The sequence below is a fragment of the Trachypithecus francoisi genome, unplaced genomic scaffold (assembly GCF_009764315.1).
Source record: "Trachypithecus francoisi isolate TF-2019V2 unplaced genomic scaffold, Tfra_2.0 Lachesis_group17, whole genome shotgun sequence".
NCBI classification, from domain to species: Eukaryota; Metazoa; Chordata; class Mammalia; order Primates; family Cercopithecidae; genus Trachypithecus; species Trachypithecus francoisi.
The window spans coordinates 61,211,102-61,236,210 of NW_022681462.1; the positions used below are offsets into that span (position 1 = coordinate 61,211,102).

Genomic DNA, 25,109 nt, shown 5'->3' on the forward strand with positions numbered 1-25,109 from the left:
CTCAGCATAATGGTGAGACCCATTTCTAAAAATGAAAGAAAGACTTTTCCCACGCCCACAAATATACAATCACTAGTTTGGAAATGTCTGCTTCCCAAAGGTCATATGGAGAGGCTTCTGGGATGCCGGCAATGTTCTCTTGATCTGGATGGTGGTTAAAGGATATTTGCCTCGTAATGCTCATTAAGCCAGACATTGCTGTTTTATGTACTTCTCTGACTGCATTTTGTATTTCGCAATTTTTAAAAAGGCAAAAAAAAAAAAAAAAAAAATCCTCCCATCCCCAAGACTTTAATCCAATCAATCCATGTTAAAGGAGCATGTATCTGCACTCAGTCCCTGCTAGGGAAGGAGATTCTCATTTTCAAAGAAGTTTCCTAAAGGAAGCAAAAGCAAAAATAACTGGAAAAACAAACACTGAATCCAGCTCTGAATTGTATCTGGAAAACAGATCATGCTGTCATTTGGAGGAGGAGTCCAGAGATCAAGGAGTGGTGGGGCTTAAACTGGGCCTGAATATATGGATAGGATTTATTAAGTGGAGGGAAACATAGCCAAGACAGCAGCATAAGCCAAAGCTGTTAAGTGGGACTGAGGCTGTGTTTAGGGGGAGGCCCCAGTAGTGAAGGGTTCACGAGAGCCAAGTCTGGCTTGGGGGGCCCTTTCTGCTGTCCCCAGCACAGGCGGAGTGGGTGCCACAGTATCCGCCTGCTTCAGCAGTGTAGAAGTATCTGAGCCCTCGTGTGAGAACAGACGTGTGTTTCACATTTCTTGGTTTGTTTTGTTGTTTTGCTTAAGTCACAAGCCCATGTGGGCTCATAATCTCTATCCCAGACAGACCGGAAGTTACATCTGCCAGACACATTACATAGGCACACGTGTTCCTGCAGAGGCACTTGCTCCATCCCTGCTTTTTAACTCTGCCCCACCCTGCAGCTGCCTTCATGTCCCAGCACGAATGAGCTATTTAGAAGTGGGGATGCAGGGAGGGGACACGAGAACTCAGGACTGCAGATTCAGGCGCAAAGATGTGTGACAGACTGTGAGATGACTTCCACCTCATCCCCTGGAATTCAGGAACTTCCACCACCATCACAAAGGATATGGCTGGCCACCTGAGACTGTGGGCAAAGGTACCATGAAGTGTTGTGGAGAGGACGGTCACTAACTCCAGGCAGGGCTGCTAAGTTTGTTACAAAGAGGCAAGACTAGAATATGTTTCCACTTTAGTGAGTGGAAACCTAATCATTCATAGGTATCCTATACACACAGAACAACTGTGATGAAGAGTGAGGCCTAAATCAGAGGAGACAAGGACAATAATAATAGTAGTAGTGGTCATGATGATAATAATAACTACCAGACATGAAGATTAACCACACCTAGCATTGTGCTAAACATCTCACTTCTTTCATTTAATCCTTACAAAAATCCAATGATGTGGCTGCTATTATTTTTATTATACAGATGAGGAAACTGAGGCCTTGAGGGGTATACTGCCTTGCCAAAGTCATACAAATGATAAGTGCAGAATCAGGATCTGAATTCTAGCAGTCTAACTGCAGAGCCCACGCCGACGCTGTGGAAGCTGACGATGCCCATTAGGCCCTATCTGGGCATGAAGAGGATGTCCTCCCTCATGAGCTGGAACACAGCATCCCCTGTTGTGGGTGTGGCTCTCTTGAAGACCATCTGGTGAATTTTGCTTGTGCTGATTTCTTATTCAACAACCTTCAGATTTGGCTTCACGTGCAACTCACATAGAAGGAAAGGAGGCCATGATCCACCAACATGACAGCTGTACTTTTCGTGGGTAAATTAGCAAACTGGCTGCCTGGGTCCCCATGCGTACCTGTTAAGGTGAGCCCACCCCAGAGCTAAAGGCTACCATGTGCCAACTTAACTGAGATTCTGAGTGTGCAAGGATAACCCTGGTCATGGCCCCAGGTGCCAAGGAAATCCCTTTTGGCCTCCTCTTGGCAAACTTGGCCAGCCTTCCCCAGTGACAGCCTGGCTGTTTGGATTCAAGCTGCCTGGTCAGACTGCAGGGGTCATCTGTGTGAAGACGGAATCAACAGTGCCAGGTTCCAGCGTGCATTCCAAGTTCCACATTCTGTGTGCAGACTCCCAGGGCCAGAGCAAAGGCAGGCCCCTGGCAGGAGACTGGTAAGGCTTCACCTAGTGTATTTCTTCCTATATACACGTAACCTGAGGCTTCCTGGACCTTGTACTCTCTCTGCTTTCATTGACAGTGGTTCCTAAAGCTGGTCAGCATCAGGGTTACCCAGGGAGCCTTAAAACACACACACACACACACACACACACACACACACACACTTGACTTGTCTTATTTAGGCACAGAAAATACTTTTGCTATAGTTACAAAAATGCAGAGTTTTTTTTTTTTTTTTTTTAAAAGTACATCCTAAAGTAATGAATGGAGTGGATGGGCTAAATAAATTTTCTTTCTGACTTCCAACAACATTTTGTAAGGTTGAACCCAAGGGCTTGGTCTTTGTCACAAACACTGGGTGGTTTTTCCACCAAGCTCGGTAAGTGGTACAGCTTTCTGGGATAGCATGTGTGTGTGTGTATGTGTGCACGTGTGTGTGTGTGTTTGTATAACAAATGTTTAAGAGGATGGTACAGTACTGTTAACTGTATGCACATTACCGTACAGCAGGTCTCTAGAACTTTTTCATCTTGCATCACAAAAACTACACCCATTGAACAGAACCCCATTTCCCCTACCCCCACCCCTGGAAACTGTCATTCTATTAATATTTCCTGGTTCCATGAGTTTGACTACTTTAAATATCCCATAAGTGGAATCATGCAGTATTTAATCTTCTATGATGGGCCTATTTTACTTAGAATTATGTCCTCAAAGTCCATCTATGTTGTGACATGTGACAGGATTTTCTTCCTTTTTAAGGCTTTATAATATTCCATTTTATGTATACACATTTTCTTTGTCCATCCATCAATAAGCATGTAGATTGTTTCTACTCTTGGCTATTTTGAATAATGCTTCCCTGAACATTGGTGTGCAAACATTTCTTCAAGATTCTATTTTCAGTTCTTTTGAATAAATACCCAGAAGTGGGATTGCTGGATTATATGGTAATTCTATTTTTAACTTGTTGAATAACCACTATACTGTGTTCCATAGCAGCTGCATCATTTTACATTCCCACCAACCCAGTGCACAGGAGTTCCAGTTTCTGCACATCCTTGCCAACACTTGTTATTTTCTTTTTCTTTCTTCTTTTTAAAAAAATAATGACCATCCTATCAGGAGTAAAGTTATATCTCATTGTGCTTTTGCTTGGCATTTCCTTGATGATTGATGTTGAGCATGTGTTTTCCTATGCCTGTTGGCCTTTGTATGTCTTCTTTGGAGAAATGTCTACTCAGGTGTTTTGCCCATTTTAAAATCAAGTTTGTTGTTGTTGCTTTTGCTTTGAGTTGTAAGAGTTCCTTATGTATTCTGGATATTAACTTCTTATGAGATGTATGGTTTGCAAATATTTTTCCCATTCCCACTGGTTACCTTTTCACTCTGTAGATTGTTTGATTTGCTGCACAGACGCTTTTAAATGTTATGCAATCTCATTTGTCTATTTTTGCTTTTGTTGTCTGTGCTGTGTCATATATAAGAAATCATCATCAAGACCAATGTTATGAAGCTTTTCCCGCATGTTTCTTTCTAGGAATTTTACTGTTTCGGGCCTTATGTTTAAATCTTCAATCAATTTTTAGTTGATTTTTGTGTATGCTTAAAATTAGGGTCCCTTTTCATTCTTTTGCATATGGATATCTAGTTTTCCCAACATCATTTATTGAAGAGACTATCCTTCCCCCCATTATGTAGTCTTGGCACCCTTATTGATGATCATTTGATTGTAAATGTGGGGTTTATTTCTGGGCTCTTCATTCTTTTCCATTGGTCTATATATCTAGCTTTATGCCAGTAACATACTGTTTTAATTACTTTAACTTTGTAGTATATTTTGAAGTCAGGAAGTGTGAGACCTCTAGCTTTGTTGCTCTTTCTCGAGATTGTTTTTGGCTATTTGGGGTCCTTTGTGATTCCATATGAATTTTAGAATTCTCCCACCCTATTTCTGCAAAAAATACCGTCAGGATTTTGATAGGGATTGCACAGAATCTGTAGATCATTTTGATTAGTATGGACATTTTAACAATATTAGTTCTTCCAACATATGAACACGGGATGTCTTTCCATTTATTTGTGTTTTTAACTTCTTTAAGCAATGTTTTATAGTTTTCAGTAAACAAGTATTCTAGTTCCTTGAGGTGTGAAGTTAGGTAACTTATTTGAGAGTTTTTTTTTTTTTTTAATGTAGATGTTACTACTATAAACATTCCTCTTAGAATTGCTTTTGCTGCACCTCATAAGCTTTGGTATGTTGTATTTTCATTTTCATTTGTTCTCAAGATATGTTCTAGTTTTCTTTTTGACTTATTCTTTAAAATTTTTTTTTTTTTAGAGACAGGGTCTCATTCTGTTGCCCAGACTGGAGTGCAGTGGCACCTCATTAGCTTATTACAGCCTCACACTCCCAGGTTCAAGCGATTCCTGCTTCAGCCTCCCAAAGTGTTGGGATTATAGGCATGAGCCACTGCACGTGGTCTGACTTATTCTTTAACCCTTGGTTGTTCAAAAATGTGTTGTTTGATTTCCACATATGTGTGAGTTTTCTAATTTTCCTTTGGCTATTGATTTCCAGTTTCATCCCATACAGTTGGAAAAGATACCTGGTGTGATTTCAATCTTCTTAAATTTATTGAGATTTGTTTTATAATCTAACATGTGATCTGTCCTAAAGACTGTTCCATGTGCACTTCAGAAGAATGTGTGTTGTGCTGCTGTTGGGTGGGATGCTCTGCATATATGTCTTTAAGGTCCATTTGGTCTATGGTGTTGTTCAAGTTCTCTGTTTCTTTACTGATTTTCTGTCTGGATATTCTCTCCATTTTGACAGTAGGGTATTGAAATCTCCTACTATTATTGTATTGCTGTCTATTTCTTCCTTTGGTTCTGTGAATGCTTGCTTCATATATTTGGGTGCTCCGACATTGGATACATATATAAATGTTCTATCTTCCAGGTGAATTGACCCTTTTATCATTATATAATGTCTTTGTCTCTTATGACAGTTCTTGACTTAAAGTCTATTTTGTCTGACATAAGTATGGCCACCCCTGCCCTCTCTTGTTACTTTTGCATGGAATATATTTTTCCATCTTTCACCTTCAGCCTGTGTGTGTCCTTAATTTCTTTTTTTTTCTTGAGATGGAGTCTCACTCTGTCACCCAGGCTGGAGTGCAGTGGCACGATCTTGGCTCACTGCAAGCTCTGCCTCCCCGGTTCACACCATTCTCCTGCCTCAGCCTCCTGAATAGCTGGGACTATAGACGCCCACCACCATGCCTGGCTAATTTTTTTGTATTTTTAGTGTTAGTCAGGATGGTCTCGATCTCCTGACCTCCTGATCTGCCCACCTTGGCCTCCCAAAGTGCTGGGATAACAGGCATGAGCCACCACACCCAGTCTGTGTGTCCTTAATTTCTAAAATTAATCTCTTGTAGACAGCAAATAGTAAGCTCTTGTTTCTTTTGTTAATCCATTCAGCCACTCTATATCTTTTGATTGGAACATTTAATCCATTTATATTTAAAGTAATTACTGATAGAGAAAGACTGACTTGCCATTTGTTAACTGTTTTTTTGTCTCACGGCTTTTTGACTCTCTTTTCCTCTCTTGCTATCTTCCTTGTGTTTGACTCTCCCACACCTGCCCCCAGCCCCTGGTGGCAACATACTTCAATCCTTTTCACATTTTATTTTGTGTAACTTCCATAAGTATTTTCTTTATGGTAGCTGTGGGCTAACATGAAACATGTTGTAATTTTAACTGTCTATGTTAAGCTGATGAATTAACTTCAATCACAAGCAAAAACTCTTTTTTTTACCCCCTCAACATTGTTATTGATATCACAAATTACATCTTTTTATATTATGTATCCATTAACACATTTTTTAAATTATAGTTACTTTTTATACTTTTGCCTTTTAACTTTTTTAAACAAAAAAGTATTAATTAATTAATTAATTAATTTTGCCTTTTTAAAATTTTATTTTTAGTATATGTGCTGCCGAAGCGAGCACTAAAATTTTATTTTTATGAACGGTAACTATTGCTAGTGCTATAGCTATCTAATAAGAGCATTGTACATTTAATATGAGTCACATGAAAGGCCTATATCTATTTTACAAAAAAATTAATTATGAATAGCTGTTTGATACAGCTTTAGCTCAAGCTAAGAAAACAGCATTCTTTTTTTTTTTTATTATACTTTAAGTTCTAGAGTACATGTGCACAACATGCAGTTTTGTTACATATGTATACAGGTGCCATGTTGGTGTGCTGCATCCATTAACTTGTCATTTACATTAGGTATATATCCTAATGCTATCCCTCCCCCCTCTCTCCTCCCCACAATAGGCCTTGGTGTGTGATGTTCCCCTTCCTGTGTCCAAGTGATCTCATTGTTCAATTCCGACCTATGAGTGAGAACATGTGGTGTTTGGTTTTCTGTTCTTATGATAGTTTGCTGAGAATGATGGTTTCCAGCTACATCCATGTCCCTACAAAGGACACGAACTCATCCTTTTATTTTTTATTTTTATTATACTTCAAATTCTAGGGTGCATGTGCATAACGTGCAGGTTTGTTACATATGTATACTTGTGCCATGTTGGTGTGCTGCACCCATCAACTCGTCAGCACCCATCCATTCATCATTTATATCATGTATAACTCCCTAATGCAATCCCTCCCCCTCACCCCTCCCCATAATAGGCCCCAGTGTGTGATGTTCCCCTTCTCGAGTCCAAGTGATCTCATTGTTCAGTTCCCACCTATGAGTGAGAACATGCGGTGTTTGGTTTTCTCTTCTTGTGATAGTTTGCTAAGAATGATGGTTTCCAGCTGCATCCATGTCCCTACAAAGGACGCAAACTCATCCTTTTTATGGCTGCATAGTATTCCATGGTGTATATGTGCCACATTTCTTAATCCAGTCTGTCACAGATGGACATTTGGGTTGATTCCAAGTCTTTGCTATTGTGAATAGTGTCGCAATAAACATACGTGTGCATGTGTCTTTGTAGTAGAATAATATATAATCCTTTGGGTATATACCCAGTAGTGGGATGGCTGGGTCATATGGTACATCTAGTTCTAGATCCTTGAGGAATTGCCATACTGTTTTCCATAATGGTTGAACTAGTTTACAATCCCACCAACAGTGTAAAAGTGTTCCTATTTCTCCACATCCTCTCCAACACCTGTTGTTTCTCCACATCCTCTCCAACACCTGATTTTTTAATGATTGCCATTCTAACTGGTGTGAGATGGTATCTCATTGTGGTTTTGATTTGCATTTCTCTGATGGCGAGTGATGATGAGCATTTTTTCATGTGTCTGTTGGCTGTATGAATGTCTTCTTTTGAGAAATGTCTGTTCATATCCTTTGCCCACTTTTTGATGGGGTTGTTTGTTTTTTTCTTGTATATTTGTTTGAGTTCTTTGTAGATTCTGGATATTAGCCCTTGTCAGATGAGTAGATTGCAAAAATTTTCTCCCATTCTGTAGGTTGCCTGTTCACTCTGATGCTAGTTTCTTTTGCTGTGCAGAAGCTCTTTAGTTTAATTAGATCCCATTTGTCCATTTTGGCTTTGCTGCCGTTGCTTTTGGTGTTTTAGACATGAAGTACTTGCCCATGCCTATGTCCTGAATGGTACTACCTAGATTTCTTCTAGGGTTTTTATGGTATTAGGTCTAACATTTAAGTCTCTAATCCATCTTGAATTAATCTTCGTATGAGGAGTAAGGAAAGGATCCAGTTTCAGCTTTCTACTTATGGCTAGCCAATTTTCCCAGCACCATTTATTAAATAGGGAATCCTTTCCCCATTTCTTGTTTCTCTCAGGTTTGTCAAAGATCAGATGGCTGTAGATGTGTGGTATTATTTCTGAGGACTCTGTTCTGTTCCATTGGTCTATATCTCTGTTGTGGTACCAGTACCATGCTGTTTTGGTTACTGTAGCCTTGTAGTATAGTTTGAAGTCAGGTAGCGTGATGCCTCCAGCTTTGTCCTTTTGACTTAGGATTGTCTTGGCAATGCGGGCTCTTTTTTGGTTCCATATGAACTTTAAAGCAGTTTTTTCCAATTCTGTGAAGAAACTCATTGGTAGCTTGATGGGGATGGCATTGAATCTATAAATAACCTTGGGCAGTATGGCCATTTTCACGATATTGATTCTTCCTATCCATGAGCATGGTATGTTCTTCCATTTGTTTGTGTCTTCTTTTATTTCACTGAGCAGTGGTTTGTAGTTCTCCTTGAAGAGGTCCTTGACATCCCTTGTAAGTTGGATTCCTAGGTATTTTATTCTCTTTGAAGCAATTGTGAATGGAAGTTCATTCATGATTTGGCTCTCTGTTTGTCTGCTACTGGATATAAGAATGCTTGTGATTTTTGCACATTGATTTTGTATCCTGAGACTTTGCTAAAGTTTCTTATCAGCTTAAGGAGATTTTGGGCTGAGACAATGGGGTTTTCTAAATATACAATCATGTCATCTGCAAACAGGGACAGTTTGACTTCTTCTTTTCCTAACTGGATACCCTTTATTTCTTTCTCTTGCCTGATTGCCCTAGCCAGAACTTCCAAGACTGTGTTGAATAGCAGTGGTGAGAGAGGGCATCCCTGTCTTGTGCCAGTTTTTCAAGGGAACTTTTCCAGTTTTTGCCCAGTCAGTATGATATTGGCTGTGGGTTTGTCATAAATAGCTTTATTATTTTGAGATATGTTCCATCAATACCGAATTTATTGAGCGTTTTTAGCATGAAGGGCTGTTGAATTTTGTCAAAAGCCTTTTCTGCATTTATTGAGATAATCTGTGTGGTTTGTCTTTGGTTCTGTTTATATGCTGGATTACGTTTATTGATTTGCGAATGTTGAACCAGCCTTGCATCCCAGGGATGAAGCCCACTTGATCATGGTGGATAAGCTTTTTGATGTGCTGCTGAATCCAGTTTGCCAGTATTTTATTGAGGATTTTTGCATCGATATTCATCAGGGATATTGGTCTAAAATTCTCTTTTTTGTTGTGTCTCTGCCAGGCTTTGGTATCAGGATGATGTTGGCCTCATAAAATGAGTTAGGGAGGATTCCCTCTTTTTCTATTGATTGGAATAGTTTCAGAAGGAATGGTACCAGCTCCTCCTTGTACCTCTGGTAGAATTCAGCTATGAATCCATCTGGTCCTGGGCTTTTTTTGGTGGGTAGGCTATTGATTGTTGCCTCAATTTCAGAGCCTGCTATTGGTCTATTCAGGGATTCAACTTCTTCCTAGGTTAGTCTTGGGAGAGTGTAAGTGTCCATGAAATTATCCATTTCTTCTAGATTTTCTAGTTGATTTGCATAGAGGTGTTTATAGTATTCTCTGATGGTAGTTTGTATTTCTGTGGGGTCGGTGGTGATATCCCCTTTATCATTTTTTATTGCGTCTATTTGATTCCTCTCTTTTCTTCTTTATTAGTCTTGCCTGCGGTCTGTCAATTTTGTTGATCTTTCAAAAAACCAACTCCTGGATTCATTGATTTTTGGAGGGTTTTTTGTGTCTCTATCTCCTTCAGTTCTGCTCTGATCTTAGTCATTTCTTGCCTTCTGCTAGCTTTTGAATGTGTTGCTCTTGCCTCTCTAGTTCTTTTAATTGTGATGTTAGAGTGTCAATTTAGATCTTTCCAGCTTTCTCTTGTGGGCATTTAGTGCTATAAATTTCCCTCTACACACTGCTTTCAAGTGTCCCAGAGATTCTGGTATGTTGTATCTTTGTTCTCATTGTTTCAAAGAACATCTTTATTTCTGCTTTCATTTCGTTATGTACCCAGTAGTCATTCAGGAGCAGGTTGTTCAGTTTCCATGTAGTTGAGCGGTTTTGATTGAGTTTCTTAGTCCTGAGTTCTACTTTGATTGCACTGTGGTCTGAGAGACAGTTTGTTATAATTTCTGTTCTTGTACATTTGCTGAGGAGTGCTTTACTTCCAATTATGTGGTCAATTTTGGATAAGTGCGTTGTGGTGCTGAGAAGAATGTATATTCTGTTGATTTGGGGTGGAGAGTTCTATAGATGTCTATTAGGTCTGCTTGGTGCAGAGATGAGTTCAATTCCTGGATATCCTTGTTAACTTTCTGTCTCGTCGATCTGTCTAATGTTGACAGTGGAGTGTTGAAGTCTCCCATTATTATTTTATGGGAGTCTAAGTCTCTTTGTAGTCTCTAAGGACTTGCTTTATGAATCTGGGTGCTCCTGTATTGGGTGCATATATATTTAGGACAGTTAGCTCTTCCTGTTGAATTGATTCCTTTACCATTATGTAATGGCCTTCTTTGTCTCTTTTGATCTTTGATGGTTTAAAGTCTGTTTTATCAGAGACTAGGATTGCAGCCCCTGCTTTTTTTTGTTCTCCATTTGATTGGTAGATCTTCCTCCATCCCTTTATTTTGAGCCTATGTATGTCTCTGCATGTGAGATGGGTCTCCTGAATACAGCAGACTGATGGGTCTTGACTCTTTATCCAGTTTGCCAGTCTGTGTCTTTTAATTGGAGCATTTAGTCCATTAACATTTAAGTAATATTGTTATGTGTGAACTTGATCCTGCCATTATGATATTAACTGTTATTTTGCTCGTTAGTTGATGCAGTTTCTTCATAGCCTCGATGGTCTTTACATTTTGGCATGTTTTTGCAATGGCTGGTACTGGTTGTTCCTTTCCATGTTTAGGGCTTCCTTCAGGGTCTCTTGTAAGGCAGGCCTGGTGGTGACAAAATCTCTAAGCATTTGCTGATCTGTAAAGGATTTTATTTCTCCTTCAGTTATGAAACTTAGTTTGGCTGGATATGAAATTCTGGGTTTAAAATTCTTTTCTTTAAGAACGTTGAATATTGGCCCCCACTCTCTTCTGGCTTGTAGAGTTTCTGCCGAGAGATCTGCTGTTAGTCTGATGGGCTTCCCTTTGTGGGTAACCCGCCCTTTCTCTCTGGCTGCCCTTAAGATTTTTTCCTTCATTTCAACTTTGGTGAATCTGGCAATTATGTGTCTTGGAGTTGCTCTTCTGGAGGAATATCTTTGTGGCGTTCTCTGTATTTCCTGAATTTGAATGTTGGTCTGCTCTACTAGGTTGGGGAAGTTCTCCTGGATGATATCCTGAAGAGTGTTTTCCAACTTGGTTCCATTTTCCCCCTCACTTTCAGGCACCCCAATCAGACGTTGATTTGGTCTTTTACATAATCCCATAATTCTTGCAGGCTTTGTTCATTTCTTTTTCTTTTTTTTTGGTTTCTCTTCTCGCTTCATTTCATTCATTTGATCCTCAATCGCTAATACTCTTTCTTCCAGTTGATCGAGTCGGTTACTGAAGCTTGTGCATTTGTCATGTATTTCTCGTGTCATGGTTTTCATCTCTGTCATTTTGTTTATGACCTTCTCTGCATTAATTAGTCTAGCTGTCAATTCTTCCACTCTTTTTTCAAGATTTTTAGTTTCTTTGTGCTGAGTATGTAATTCCTCCTTTAGCTCTGAGAAGTTTGATGGACTGAAGACTTCTTCTCTCATCTCATTAAAGTCATTCTCTGACCAGCTTTGATCCGTTGCTGGCGATGGGCTGCGCTCCTTTGCAGGGGGAGACGCGCTCTTATTTTTTGAATTTCCAGCTTTTCTACCCTGCTTTTTCCCCATCTTTGTGGTTTTATCTGTCTCTGGTCTTTGATGATGGTGATGTACTGATGGGGTTTTGGTATAGGTGTCCTTCCTGTTTGATAGTTTTCCTTCTACCAGTCAGGACCCTCAGCTATAGGTCTGTTGGAGATTGCTCGAGGTCCACTCCAGACCCTGTTTGCCTGGGTATCAGCAGCAGAGGTTGCAGAACATAGAATATTGCTGAACAGTGAGTGTACCTGTCTGATTCTTACTTTGGAAGCTTCCTCTCAGGGGTGTACTCCACCGTGTGAAGTGTGGTGTGTCGGTTTGCCCCTAGTGGGGGATGTCTCCCAGTTAGGCTACTCAGGGGTCAGGGACCCACTTGAGCAGGCAGTCTGTCCGTTCTCAGATCTCAACCTCCGTGTTGGGAGATCCACTGCTCTCTTCAAAGCTGTCAGACAGAGTCGTTCGCATCTGCACAGGCCTCTGCTGCTTCCCCTGTTGTTTTTTAGCTGTGCCCTGTCCCCAGAGGTGGAGTCTACAGAGACAGGCAGGTTACCTTGAGCTGCTGTGAGCTCCACCCAGTTCGAGCTTCCCAGCGGCTTTGTTTACCTACTTAAGCCTCAGCAATGGCAGGCCTCACTGCTGCCTTGCGGTTAGATCGCCACAGACTGCTGTGTTAGCAATGAGGGAGGCTCCGTGGGCGTGGGACCCTCCCGGCCAGGTGTGGGATATATTCTCCTGGTGTGCCAGTTTGCTTAAAGCGCAGTATTGGGGTGGGAGTTACCCGATTTTCCAGGTGTTGTGTGTCTCAGTTCCCCTGGCTAGGAAAAGGGATTCCCTTCCCCCTTGCGCTTCCCAGGTGAGGCAATGCCTCGCCATGCTTCAGCTCTCACTGGTCCGGCTGCAGCAGCTGACCAGCACCGATTGTCCGGCACTCCCCAGTGAGATGACCCCAGTACCTCAGTTGAAAATGCAGAAATCACCGGTCTTCTGTGTCGCTCGCGCTGGGAGTTGGAGACTGGAGCTGTTCCTATTCGGCCATCTGGCTCCGCCCCTAAACATTTGAACTCATCCTTTTTATGGCTGCATAGTATTCCATGGTGTATATGTGCCACATTTTCTTAATCCAGTCTGTCATTGATGGATATTTGGGTTGATTCCAAGTCTTTGCTATTGTGAATAGTGCCAAAATAAACATATGTGTGCATGTGTCCTTATAGCAGCATGATTTATAATCCTTTGGTATATACCCAGTAATGGGATGGCTGGGTCAAATGGTATTTCTAGTTCTAGATCCTCGAGGAATCGCCACACTGTCTTCCACAATGGTTGAACTAGTTTACAGTCCCACCAACAGTGTAAAAGTGTTCCTATTTCTCCACATCCTCTCCAGCACCTGTTGTTTCCTGACTTTTTAATGATTGCCATTCTAACTGGTGTGAGATGGTATCTCATTGTGGTTTTGATTTGTATTCCTCTGATGGCGAGTGATGATGAGCATTTTTTCATGTATCTGTTGGCTGTATAAATGTCTTCTTTTGAGAAGTGTCTGTTCATATCCTTTGCTCAATTTTTGATGGGGTTGTTTTCTTCTTGTGAATTTGTTTGAGTTCTTTGTAGTTTCTGGATATTAGCCCTTTGTCAGATGAGTAGATTGCAAAAATTTTCTCCCATTCTGTAGGTCGCCTGTTCACTCTGATGGTAGTTTCTTTTGCTGTGCAGAAGCTCTTTAGTTTAATTAGATCCCATTTGTCCATTTTGGCTTTTGTTGCCATTGCTTTTGGTGTTTTAGACATGAAGTCCTTGCCCATGCCTATGTCCTGAATCGTACTACCAAGCTTTTCTTCTAGGGTTTTTATGGTTTAGGTCTAACATTTAAGTCCATAATCCATCTTGAATTAATTTTCGTATGAGGAGTAAGGAAAAGATCCAGTTTCAGCTTTCTACTTATGGCTAGCCAATTTTCCCAGCACTATTTATTAAATAGGGAATCCTTTCCCCATTTCTTGTTTTTGTCAGGTTTGTCAAAGATCAGATGGTTGTAGATGTGTGATATTATTTCTGAGGGCTCTGTTCTATTCCATTGGTCTATATCTCTATTTTGGTACCAGTACCATGCTGTTTTGGTTACTATAGCCTTGTAGTATAGTTTCAAGTCAGGTAGTGTGATGCCTCCAGCTTTGTTCTTTTGGCTTAGGATTATCTTGACAATGCAGGCTCTTTTTGGTTCCATATGAACTTTAAAGCAGTTTTTTCCAATTCTGTGAAGAAATTGGTAGCTTAATGGGAATGGCATTGAATCTATATATTACCTTGGGGAGTATGGCCATTTTCACAATATTGATTCTTCCTATCCATGAGCATGGTATGTTCTTCCATTTGTTTGTGTCCTCTTTTATTTCACTGAGCAGTGGTTTGTAGTTCTCCTTGAAGAAGTCCTTCTCATCCCTTGTAAGTTGGATTCCTAGGTATTTTATTATCTTTGAAGCAATTGTGAATGGGAGTTCACTCATGATTTGGCTCTCTGTCTGTTATTGGTGTATAAGAATTCTTATGATTTTTGCACACTGATTTTGTATCCTGAGACTTTGCTAAAGTTTCTTATCAGCTTAAGGAGATTTTGGGCTGAGATGATGGGGTTTTCTAAATATACAATCATGTCATCTGCAAATAGGGATAATTTGACTTCTTCTTTTCCTAATTGAATGCACCCTAGCCAGAACTTCCAACACTATCTATGTTGAATAGGAGTGGTGAGAGAGGGCATCCCTGTCTTGTGCCAGTTTTCAAAGGGAATGCTTCTAGTTTTTGCCCATTCAGTATGATATTGGCTGTGGGTTTGTCATAAATAGCTCTTACTATTTTGAGATATGTTCCATCAATACCGAATTTATTGAGCGTTTTTAGCATGAAGGGCTATTGAATTTTGTCAACGGCCTTTTCTGGATCTATTGATATAATCATGTCATTTTTGTCTTTGGTTCTGATTATATGCTGGATTACGTTTATTGATTTGTATATGTTGAACCAGCCTTGCATCCCAGGGATGAAGCCCACTTGATCATGGTGGATAAGCTTTTGGATGTTCTGCTGGATTTGGTTTGCCAGTATTTTATTGAGGATTTTTGCATCAATGTTCATCAGGGATGTTCGTCTAAAATTCTCTTTTTTTGTTGTGTCTCTGCCAGGCTTTGGTATCAGGATGATGTTGGCCTCATAAAATGAGTTAGGGAGGATTCCCTCTTTTTCTATTGATTGGAATAGTTTCAGAAGGAATGGTACCAGCTCCTCCTTGTACCTCTGGTAGAGTTTGGCTGTGAATCTGTCTGGTCCTGGGCTTGTTTTGGTTGGTAGGCCATTGATTATTGCCTCAATTTCAGAGCCTGCTATTGGTCTATTCAGGGATTCAACTTCTTCCTGGTTTAGTCTTGGGAGAGTGTATATGGCCAGGAATTTATCCATTTCTTCTAGGTTTTCTAGTTGATTTGCATAGAGGTGTTTATAGTATTCTCTGATGGTGGTTGTATTTCTGTGGGGTCGGTGGTGATATCCCCTTTATCATTTTTTATTGCATCTATTTGATTCCTCTCTCTTTTCTTTATTAGTCTTGCTAGCAGTCTATCAATTTTGTTGATCTTTTCAAAAAACCAGCTCCTGGATTCATTGATTTTTTGAAGGGTTTTTTGTGTTTCTATCTCCTTCAGATCTGCTCTGATCTTAGTTATTTCTTGCCTTCTGCTAGCTTTTGAATGTGTTTGCTCTTGCTTCTCTAGTTCTTTTAGTTGTGATGTTATGGTGTCAATTTTAGATCTTTCCTGCTTTCTCTTGTGGGCATTTAGTGCTATTAATTTCCCTCTACACACTGCTTTAAATGTGTCCCAGAGATTCTGGTATGTTGTATCTTTGTTCTCATTGGTTTCAAAGAACATCTTTATTTCTGCCTTCATTTCATTATGTACCCAGTAGTCATTCAGGAGCAGGTTGTTCAGTTTCCATGTAGTTGAGCAGTTTTGATTGAGTTTCTTAGTCCTGAGTTCTAGTTTGATTGCACTGTGGTCTGAGAGACAGTTTGTTATAATTTCTGTTCTTTTGTATTTGCTAAGGAGTGCTTTACTTCCAACTATGTGGTCAATTTTGGAATAGTGTGATGTGGTGGTGAGAATAATGTATATTCTGTTGATTTGAGGTGGAGAGTTCTGTAGATGTCTATTAGGTCCACTTGGTACAGAGTTGAGTTTAATTCCTGGATATCCTTGTTAGCTTTCTGTCTTATTGATCTGTCTAATGTTGACAGTGGAGTGTTAAAGTTTCCCGTTATTGTTGTATGGGAGTCTAAGTCTCTTTGTAAGTCTCTAAGGACTTGCTTCATGAATCTGGGTGCTCCTGTATTGGGTGCATATATATTTAGGATAGTTAGCTCTTCTTGTTGAATTGATTCCTTTACCATTATGTAATGGCCTTCTTTGTCTCTTTTGATCTTTGATGGTTTAAAGTCTGTTTTATCAGAGACTAGGATTGCAACCCTTGCCTTTTTTTGTTTTCCACTTGCTTGGTAGATCTTCCTCCATCCCTTTATTTTGAGCCTATGTATGTCTCTGCATGTGAGATGGGTCTCCTGAATACAGCAGACTGATGGGTCTTGACTCTTTATCCAATTTGCCAGTCTTTGTCTTTTATTTGGAGCATTTAGTCCATTAACATTTAAGATTAATATTGTTATGTGTGAATTTGATCCTGTCATTATGGTATTAGCTGGTTGTTTTGCTTGTTAGTTGATGCAGTTTCTTCCTAGCATTGATGGTCTTTACATTTTGGCATATTTTTGCAATGGCTGGTACCGGTTGTTCCTTTCCATGTTTAGTGCTTCCTTCAGGATCTCTTGTAGGGCAGGCCTGGTGGTGACAAAATCTCAGCATTTGGTTGTCTGTAAAGAATTTTATTTCTCCTTCACTTATGAAACTTAATTTGGCTGGATATGCTAGTCTGGGTTGAAAATTCTCTTCTTTAAGAATGTTGAATATTGGCCTCCACTCTCTTCTAGGTTGTAGAGTTTCTGTCGAGAGATCTGCTGTTAATCTGAAGGGCTTCCTTTTGTGGGTAACCCAACCTTTCTCTCTGACTGCCCTTAATAATTTTCCTTCATTTCAATTTTGGTGAATCTGACAATTATGTATCTTGGAGTTGCTCTTCTCAAGGAGTGTATTTGTGGTGTTCCCTGTATTTCCTGAATTTGAATGTTGGCATGCCTTGCTAGGTTGGGGAAGTTCTCCTGGATAATATCCTGCAGAGTGTTTTCCAACTTGGTTCCATTCTCCCCGTCACTTTCAGGCACCCCAATCAGACGTAGATTTGTTCTTTTCACATAATGTCATATTTCTTGGAGGCTTTGTTCATTTCTTTTTACTCTTTTTTCTCTAAACTTCTCTTCTCGCTTCATTTCATTCATTTGATCTTCAGTCATTGATACTCTTTCTTCCAGTTGATCGAGTTGGTTACTGCAGCTTGTGCATATGTCACGTAGTTCTTGTGTCATGGTTTTCATCTTTGTCAGTTTGTTTATGGACTTTTCTGCATTGGTTATTCTTGTTATCCATTCTTCCATTCTTTTTTCAAGGTTTTTAATTTCTTTGCACTGGGTACGTAGTTCCTCCTTTAGCTCTGAGAGGTTTGATCGACTGAAGCCTTCTTCGCTCAGTTCATCAAAGTCATTTTGCGTCTACCTTTGTTCCATTGCTGGCAATGAGCTGCGTTCCTTTGGAGGGGGGAGATGTGCTCTCGTTTTTTGAATTTCCAGCTTTTCTGTACGGCTTTTTCCCCATCTTTGTGGTTTTATCTGCCTTTGGTCTTTGATGATGGTGACTTACTGATGGGGTTTTGGTGTGGGTGTCCTTTCTGTTTGTTAGTTTTCCTTCTAACAGTCAGGACCCTCAGGTGCCCGTCTGTTGGAGTTTGCTTGAGGTCCACTCCATACCCTGTTTGCCTGGGTATCAGCAGCAGAGGCTTCAGAAGCTAGAATATTGCTGAACAGCAAGTGCTGCTGTCTGATTCTTGCTCTGGAAGCTTTGTCTCAGAGGTGTACCCAGCCGTGTGAGGTGTGAGGTGTCAGTCTGCACCTAGTGGGGGATGTCTCCCAGTTAGGCTACTCAGGGGTCAGGTACCCACTTGAGCAGGCAGTCTTTCCTTTCTCAGATCTAAACCTCTGTGCTGGGAGAAACACTGCTCTCTTTAAAGCTGTCAGACAGGGACATTTACATCTAAAGAGGTTTCTGCTGCTTTTTGTTTAGCTATGCCCCATCCCCAGAAGTGGAGTCTACAGAGGCAGGCAGGCCTCCTTGAGCTGTGGTGGGCTCCACCCAATTCAAGCTTCCCAGTGGCTTTGTTTACCTACTTAAGCCTCAGCAATGGCAGGTGCCCCTCCCCCAGCCTCACTGCCACTTTGCAGTTAGATCTCAGACTGCTGTGATAGCAATGAGGGAGGCTCTGTGGGCGTGGGACCCTCCAGGCCAAGGATATAATCTCCTGGTGTGCCGTTTGCTAAGATCCTTGGTAAAGCACAGTATTAGGGTGGGAGTTACCTGATTTTCCAGGTGTTGTGTGTCTCAGTTTCCCTTGGCTAGGAAAAGGAATTCCCTTCCCCGTTGTGCTTCCCAGGTGAGGCAATGCTTTGCCCTGCTTCAGCTCTCGCTGGTTGGGCTGCACCCATTGACCAGCACCGACTGTCTGACACACCCCAGTGAGATGAACCCAGTACCTCAGTTGAAAATGCAGAAATCACCCGTCTTCTGTGTCACTCACACTGGGAGCTGGAGGTTGGAGCTGTTCCTATTCGGCCATCTTGGGCGCCCCCCAACCTTTTAACTTCTATACCAGAATTAAAAGTGATTTACATACCACCATTACCGTATTACAGTATTCTGTATTTGCCAGTAGCTTTATCTTTACTAGTGAGCTTTATACTTTCATATCCTGTCTAGTGGCCTTTTGTTTCAAATGGAAAGATTCCCTTTAGTATATCTTGTAAGGTAGGTAGGTCTAGTGGTGATGAACTTCCTCAGCTTTTGTTTATCTAGCAAAATCTTTAGTTTTCTTTCATTTTCGAAGGACAGTTTTTCCAAGTATAGTATTCTTGATTAGCAGGGTTTTTTTTTTTTTTTTTCCCAGCCCTTTGAATATATCATCTTACTCTTTCCTGTACTACAAGATATCTACTGAGAAATCCACTGGTAGTCTTATGGAAGCTCCCTTATATGTGATGAGACTCTTTTCTCTTTCTGCTTTCAAAATTATCTCTGTCTTTGACTTTTGACAATTTGATTATAATGTGTCTTGATAAGGACTTTTTTGGGTTTATCTTAGTTCAAGTCCATTAGACTTCTTGAATGTGGATAGACATTTCCCTCCCCAGATTTGAGAAGTTTTTGGCCATTATTTCTTTAAAAACTTTCTATCCTTTTTTCCCAGCCTTCTTTTGAGACTCCCATAATGCATATATTGGTCTGCTTGATGGTGTCCCATAAGTCTCTTAGGCTTTCTTTACTCTCTCTCATTCTTCTTTTTTTTTTTCTCCTTTGACTGGATAATTTCAAATGTTGTATCTTCAAGCTCACTGATCTTTTCCTGTTGAACTCCTCTAGTGAGTTTTTTCAGTTCAGTTATTGTATTCTTCAGCTCCAACATTTGTTTGGTTCTTTTTCATATTTTCTATATCTTTTTTGATATTCTCATTTTGTTCATACATCCTTTTCCTGGGCTTGTTGAGCATCCCAGGAGCCTTTTAAAGATATGGATTCCCAGACCTTACTGGCAGAGATTCTGATTCAGTAGGCATAGGGTTGGGGCCTTAAAAGCTATATTTTCTTTTTCTTTTTTCTTTTTATTTATTTATTTTTTGAGACAGAATCTCACTCTTGTCACCCAGGCTGGACTGCAATAGCACAAGCTCAGCTCACTGGAACCTTCACCTCCCAAGTTCAAGTGATTCTCCTGCCTCAGCTCCCTGAGTAGCCGGGATTACAGGCAGCCACCACTACGCCCAGCTAATTTTTGTATTTTTAGTAGAGATGGGATTTCACCATGTTGGCCAGGTTGGTCTTTTTTTTTTTTTTTGAGACGGAGTCTCGCTCTGTCGCCCGGCCTGGAGTGCAGTAGCCGGATCTCAGCTCACTGCAAGCTCCGCCTCCCGGGTTTAGGCCATTCTCCTGCCTCAGCCTCCCAAGTAGCTGGGACTACAGACGCCAGCCACCTCACCCGGCTAGCTTTTTGTATTTTTTAGTAGAGACGGGGTTTCACCGTGTTAGCCAGGATGGTCTCGAACTCCTGACCTCGTGATTCGCCCGTCTCGGCCTCCCAAAGTGCTGGTCTTGAACTATTGGCCTCAGGTGATCCACCCAGCGTGGCCTCCCAAAGTGCTGGGATTACAGGCATGAGTCACCACGCTAAAAGCTATGTTTCTTAAAGATCCTCCAAGTGGTTCAGATATACGTCCAGGTTTGGAAATCACTTCCAGTAAAAAGACCACCTTCAATCTCTCCCCCTTCCCTTATATGAGCTCTGGGGAAGTGGGGAGGTCTAGACTTATATAAAGTATATAAAGTTTTGTTTTGTTTTTTGAAACAGAGTCTTGCTGTCACCAGGCTGGAGTGCAGTGGTGCGATCTCAGCTCACTACAACCTCTGCCCCCTGAGTTCAAGCAATTCCCCTCCCTTAGCCTCCTGAGTAGCTGGGACTACAGGCATGCGCCACCATGCCTGGCTAAATTTTTGGATTTTAGTAGAGACGGGGTTTCACCATGTTGGCCAGGATGGTCTCTATCTCCTGACCTCATGATCCACCTGCCTTGGCCTCCCAAAGTGCTGGGATTACAGGCGTGAGCCACTGTGCCCAGCCATAAAGTTTTTAAATATAAACTTCTGGGAAGTGAATAGATAATGGATAGAATATGCAGACAAAAAATCAGTAAAGAAACAGAGAACTTGAACAACACTATAGACCAAATGGACCTTACAGACATATATGCAGAACATTCCAACCAACAGCAGCACAATACACATTCTCCTCAAGTGCATATGGAACATTCTTTAGGATGGATCTCATGCTAGGTTACAAAGCAAATCTCATCTCTCCAAGGTGCCATTTTCTGCTTAGTAGTGTTCCTTTTCTCTGTATCATTTGAAGGTTCTTACAACCCTCCTATCTCCAGGCAGCCTTTCTGGATTAAATCCTGGCTGACCACGAGTTTCTTAAGACTTTCCCCAACCCTCCTGACCCCAAAATGTGGATATACTTTCCATTTATATATTAATTTGGTGTTTCTATGCTGTTGGCTTGCTATCTGAGTCTCAGGCCACTGCTCCATAGAGAGCTTCTGGACTAGGTCTGCCCTAACTGTCTCATTATTATTTGATGACAATGATAGTGAGTGTAGCAGGGATGGAATTCTGGAGACCCAGGTTCAAGTCTCTGTTCTTCTAGAGTATAAACTTGGATAAATTGTGTTCCCTCTCTGAACCTCAGTTTCCTCATCTGTGAAGTAAGGGGTATATATACAGTCTCTGCAATCCTCCTCTAAAGCCTCTGACTTTCTCTTTCGTCCTGTTGTTCACTGGTATAGCGGAGAAAATGAAATTCCAGAGACACTCCTGAAATTGTCCTAAGTTAAAGGAGCCGAACAGTGTGCCAGCTCCCTCTCTGCCATCCCCTCTGAGAGTAGCCATGGCCCTGAGTGATGTCGATGTGAAAAAGCAGATTAAGCACATGATGGCTTTCATTGAGCAGGAAGCCAATGAGAAAGTAGAGGAAATCGATGCCAAGGCTGAGGAAGAGTTTAACATTGAGAAAGGACGCCTTGTGCAAACCCAACGACTGAAGATTATGGAGTATTATAAGAAAAAGGAGAAGCAGATAGAGCAGCAGAAGAAAATCCAGATGTCCACCATGAGGAATCAGGCAAGGCTGAAAGTCCTGAGAGCCCGAGATGACCTCATCTCGGATTTGCTCAGTGAGGCGAAGCTGAGACTCAGCCGGATTGTGGAGAACCCAGAGGTCTACCAGGGGCTTCTGGATAAACTGGTGCTCCAGGGTCTGCTCCGACTGCTGGAACCTGTGATGATTGTGCGCTGCCGGCCACAGGACCTCCTCCTGGTGGAGGCTGCTGTGCAAAAAGCCATCCCCAAATACATGACAATTTCCCAAAAACATGTGGAGGTCCAGATTGATCAAGAGGCATACCTGGCTGTGAATGCAGCTGGAGGTGTGGAGGTCTACAGTGGCAATCAGAGAATAAAGGTTTCAAATACCTTGGAAAGCCGACTGGATCTCTCAGCCAAGGAAAAGATGCCAGAAATACGAATGGCCTTGTTTGGTGCTAACGCCAACAGAAAGTTCTTTATATAAGCCTCTGGGAAGTGAAGCTAGTGTTGAACCACCAAACCACAAAAGTTTAAGTTTTGGGGGGGAAAGGAAACTAGTAGTGTTTCCTCCTCTTTGGTGCTCTGATATTGTTCTGTTTTTCTTCATGAAATACCCCTTGGATGGCTAAAGTGTTAACTTTGAAATAAAGCCCAAATGAATGCTCAGAATTCAAATTCCAATTCATCCATACACGCCACAGCTTCTGGTCCGTTCTGCAGTCTGGGATGAGGGAGTGATGACATCTGCTCTTCAGCTTGGCCTCAGGTGGTGAATGTGTGAGATGTGAATAGTGTTCTTGGCCTGTGGAGCTGGGTGCTCTAGTTTAATATGCGTGTGAAGTGTGTTTTTCTTCCTTTGTTTCAGCTTCGGTACCCAAACTTATGTTATTTAATGAGGTCTAGAGGTTTTCCTCACATGTCCAGAATCAACTTAATGGGCATCCAACCAGCACAATCACACAGGGACCCATGCTCCGAAGGGCCCAGCACCTGGGGTTTAGTGATCTGTATTTGCTGCCCTGAAATTCCTACTTTCATCTTTGAATGTGTGTTTTGTAAGTGACACTTGATGGAACATTGGGGCATGTGCCAGGGGTTTGGAGTCTTGGCTCACGCATGGTACTGACTCCCAAAATCTACCTACCTTCTTTGGATGGGTTGTTGGCTAACCATTTCCCAGTCCTCTGGTGTCCTGAGGCCCAGCCTTCCTCCACCTCACCCAGTGAGCACTGCTTCCCTCTGCCCCTGGCGGGGGCCTGGTGTACATGCAGGGAGGGTCAGAATGGGGTTTCATGCTCTGTGGAGTTTCAGGGCCAGAAATCCCTGCCCAAGGCTGGCAGCTCCGTGGCATATTCAGTAGACAACTTGGGGGAAGGGGTGAGTCTCTTATTACCCACCATATACTGAGCCCGTCCTGGTGTAGAGGTTTAAAGACCCTAGGAGTTACTGTCCGCTATAGGGCAGCCCGCTCACTGGAAGGAGAGATGCCAGCTCAGCTTCCCTGATCCTGGCTCAGGCCCACACTGGTGGCTAGTGGGAAGGGGGAGCCAACCACTGCCAAACTTGCCGCACCAGAGTCTTAGGGCAGGACCCTCAGGAGCTTGTGAATGTCTGCACTTGTCCTGCAAAGTATCCCTGTGCCTGGCAGCGTCCTCCCTTGGATAGTTCAGTGCCTGGGGGAACTTGGATGCATCTTTTCTGGCCCGTGTGAGGCACCTTCTGGGAGGAGCCAAGAAATACAGATTATATAATTTTTGTGATTTGGCATGTAGGCACTGCACAATAGAAAAGTAAATGGTAGAATTCATGCTAATAATTTAAACTTTAAATGGTAGAATTCATGCTAATAATTTAAATTTTCTTCACTTAAAAAGACATTAAATAGCAAATAAACACTGTGAAAAGTCAAGAAGAGACTACAGAAGAAAGAAAAAAGCTTTATACTTTAGTGCCGTTCATGGCACTTCTTTCCTGCTTTTTGAACAAAGAATCTCACCTTTTCTTTCTTCTTCTTCTTTCTTCTTCCTTCTTCCTTTTTCCTTCTTCCTTCTTTCTTCTTCTTCTTTCTTCTTTCTTCCTTTCTTCTTCTTCCGTCTTCTTCTCCTTCTCCTTCTCTTTCTCCTTCTTCTTCTTCTTTTTTGAGATGGAGTTTCTCTCCTGTTGCCCAGGCTAGAGTGCAATGGCACAATAGTGGCTCACTGCAAACTCTGCCTCCTGGGTTCAAGTGATTCTCCTGCCTCAGCCTTACAGGCTCATGCCACTATACCCGGCTAATTTTGTATTTTCAATAGACACGGGGTTTCACTATATTGGCCAGGCTGGTCTTGAACTCCTGACCTCAGGTGATCCACCCGCCTCAGCCTCCCAAAGTGTGGAATTACAGGCATAAGCCACCGTGCCTGGCCAGATCTCACATTTTCATTTTGCACTGGGCTCTGCAGATTACATAGCGGGTTCTGCATAAGTATGTGTGATTTAAGGTCTAGTCCATATCTGATGTTGCTTTATTTATTAAAATAGAATTTTTTTGAAGAAAAGAAATCCCAAGATGCTCTGCTGAGGGCAAAGGTTGGCCTGTGTGGTTAGGACTCTGTAAGGAACAGAAACTTCATGAAACTCAAACACAAAGTAAGGGGATAGGCTACTAGTGCATGGGGGTGTCTCACAGAACCCAGAACAGGAATCCTTCGTGATCTCAGGAGAGGGCTGGAACTGGGACTCAGAAAGCCATCTGAAATCCTTTATGTGGCCATTTTTCTTTCTTTAAGGAGTGACTTTCTCTGTTGCCCAGTTTAAATGGTAGAGTATGCATGCCCCACAGTTCCAAAGTTGACATGTTATAGTTCCAGAAACAAACTTGCTTCTCTTGAAGTCCATTCCACTTTCCCAGGAGGGAATCTATTTGGCCAAACTGGGGTCAGGTGTCTACCTATGGTCCAGTTGGTGTCTGGGGCAGTTCCCAGAGAAAGAAGGGTCTTTGTCAGCTGGACAGACTCCCCACAGGGTGTCTTCTATGTGGGCCCTTTTGAGTTTCAAATTTAGTCATTCAATGAGCTTTTTTTTTCTTTTTTTTTGAGACGGAGTCTAGCTCTGTCACCCAGGCTGGAGTGCAGTGCCGCAATCTCAGCTCACTGCAACCTCTGCCTTCTGGGTTCAAGTGATTCTTCTGCCTCAGCCTCCCAAGTAGCTGGGACTACAGGCGCGTGCCACCATACCTGGCTAATTTTTGCATTTTCAGTAGAGACGGGGTTTCACCATATTGGTCAGTCTGGTCTCGAACTCCTGACTTCATGATCTGTCCGCCTCGGCCTCCCAAAGTGCTGGGATTACAGATGCAAGCCACTGCACCTGGCCTCAATGAACATTTTCTAAATGCCAGTGATGAGCCAGGCACTGTGGAG

The 25,109-nt window shown here is 41.8% G+C and overlaps 1 protein-coding gene across 1 annotated transcript; it reads left to right on the forward strand.

Annotated features, from left to right (window-relative positions):
- The first annotated feature begins 1,150 nt into the window (after window positions 1-1,150).
- On the forward strand, window positions 1,151-22,377 carry ATP6V1E2 (ATPase H+ transporting V1 subunit E2). The gene is made up of 2 exons (XM_033175811.1): window positions 1,151-2,166; window positions 21,411-22,377. The coding sequence occupies exon 2, from the start codon at window positions 21,512-21,514 to the stop codon at window positions 22,190-22,192; it is 681 nt and encodes a 226-aa protein (XP_033031702.1). The 5' UTR covers window positions 1,151-2,166; window positions 21,411-21,511; the 3' UTR covers window positions 22,193-22,377.
- Window positions 22,378-25,109: the final 2,732 nt, after the last annotated feature.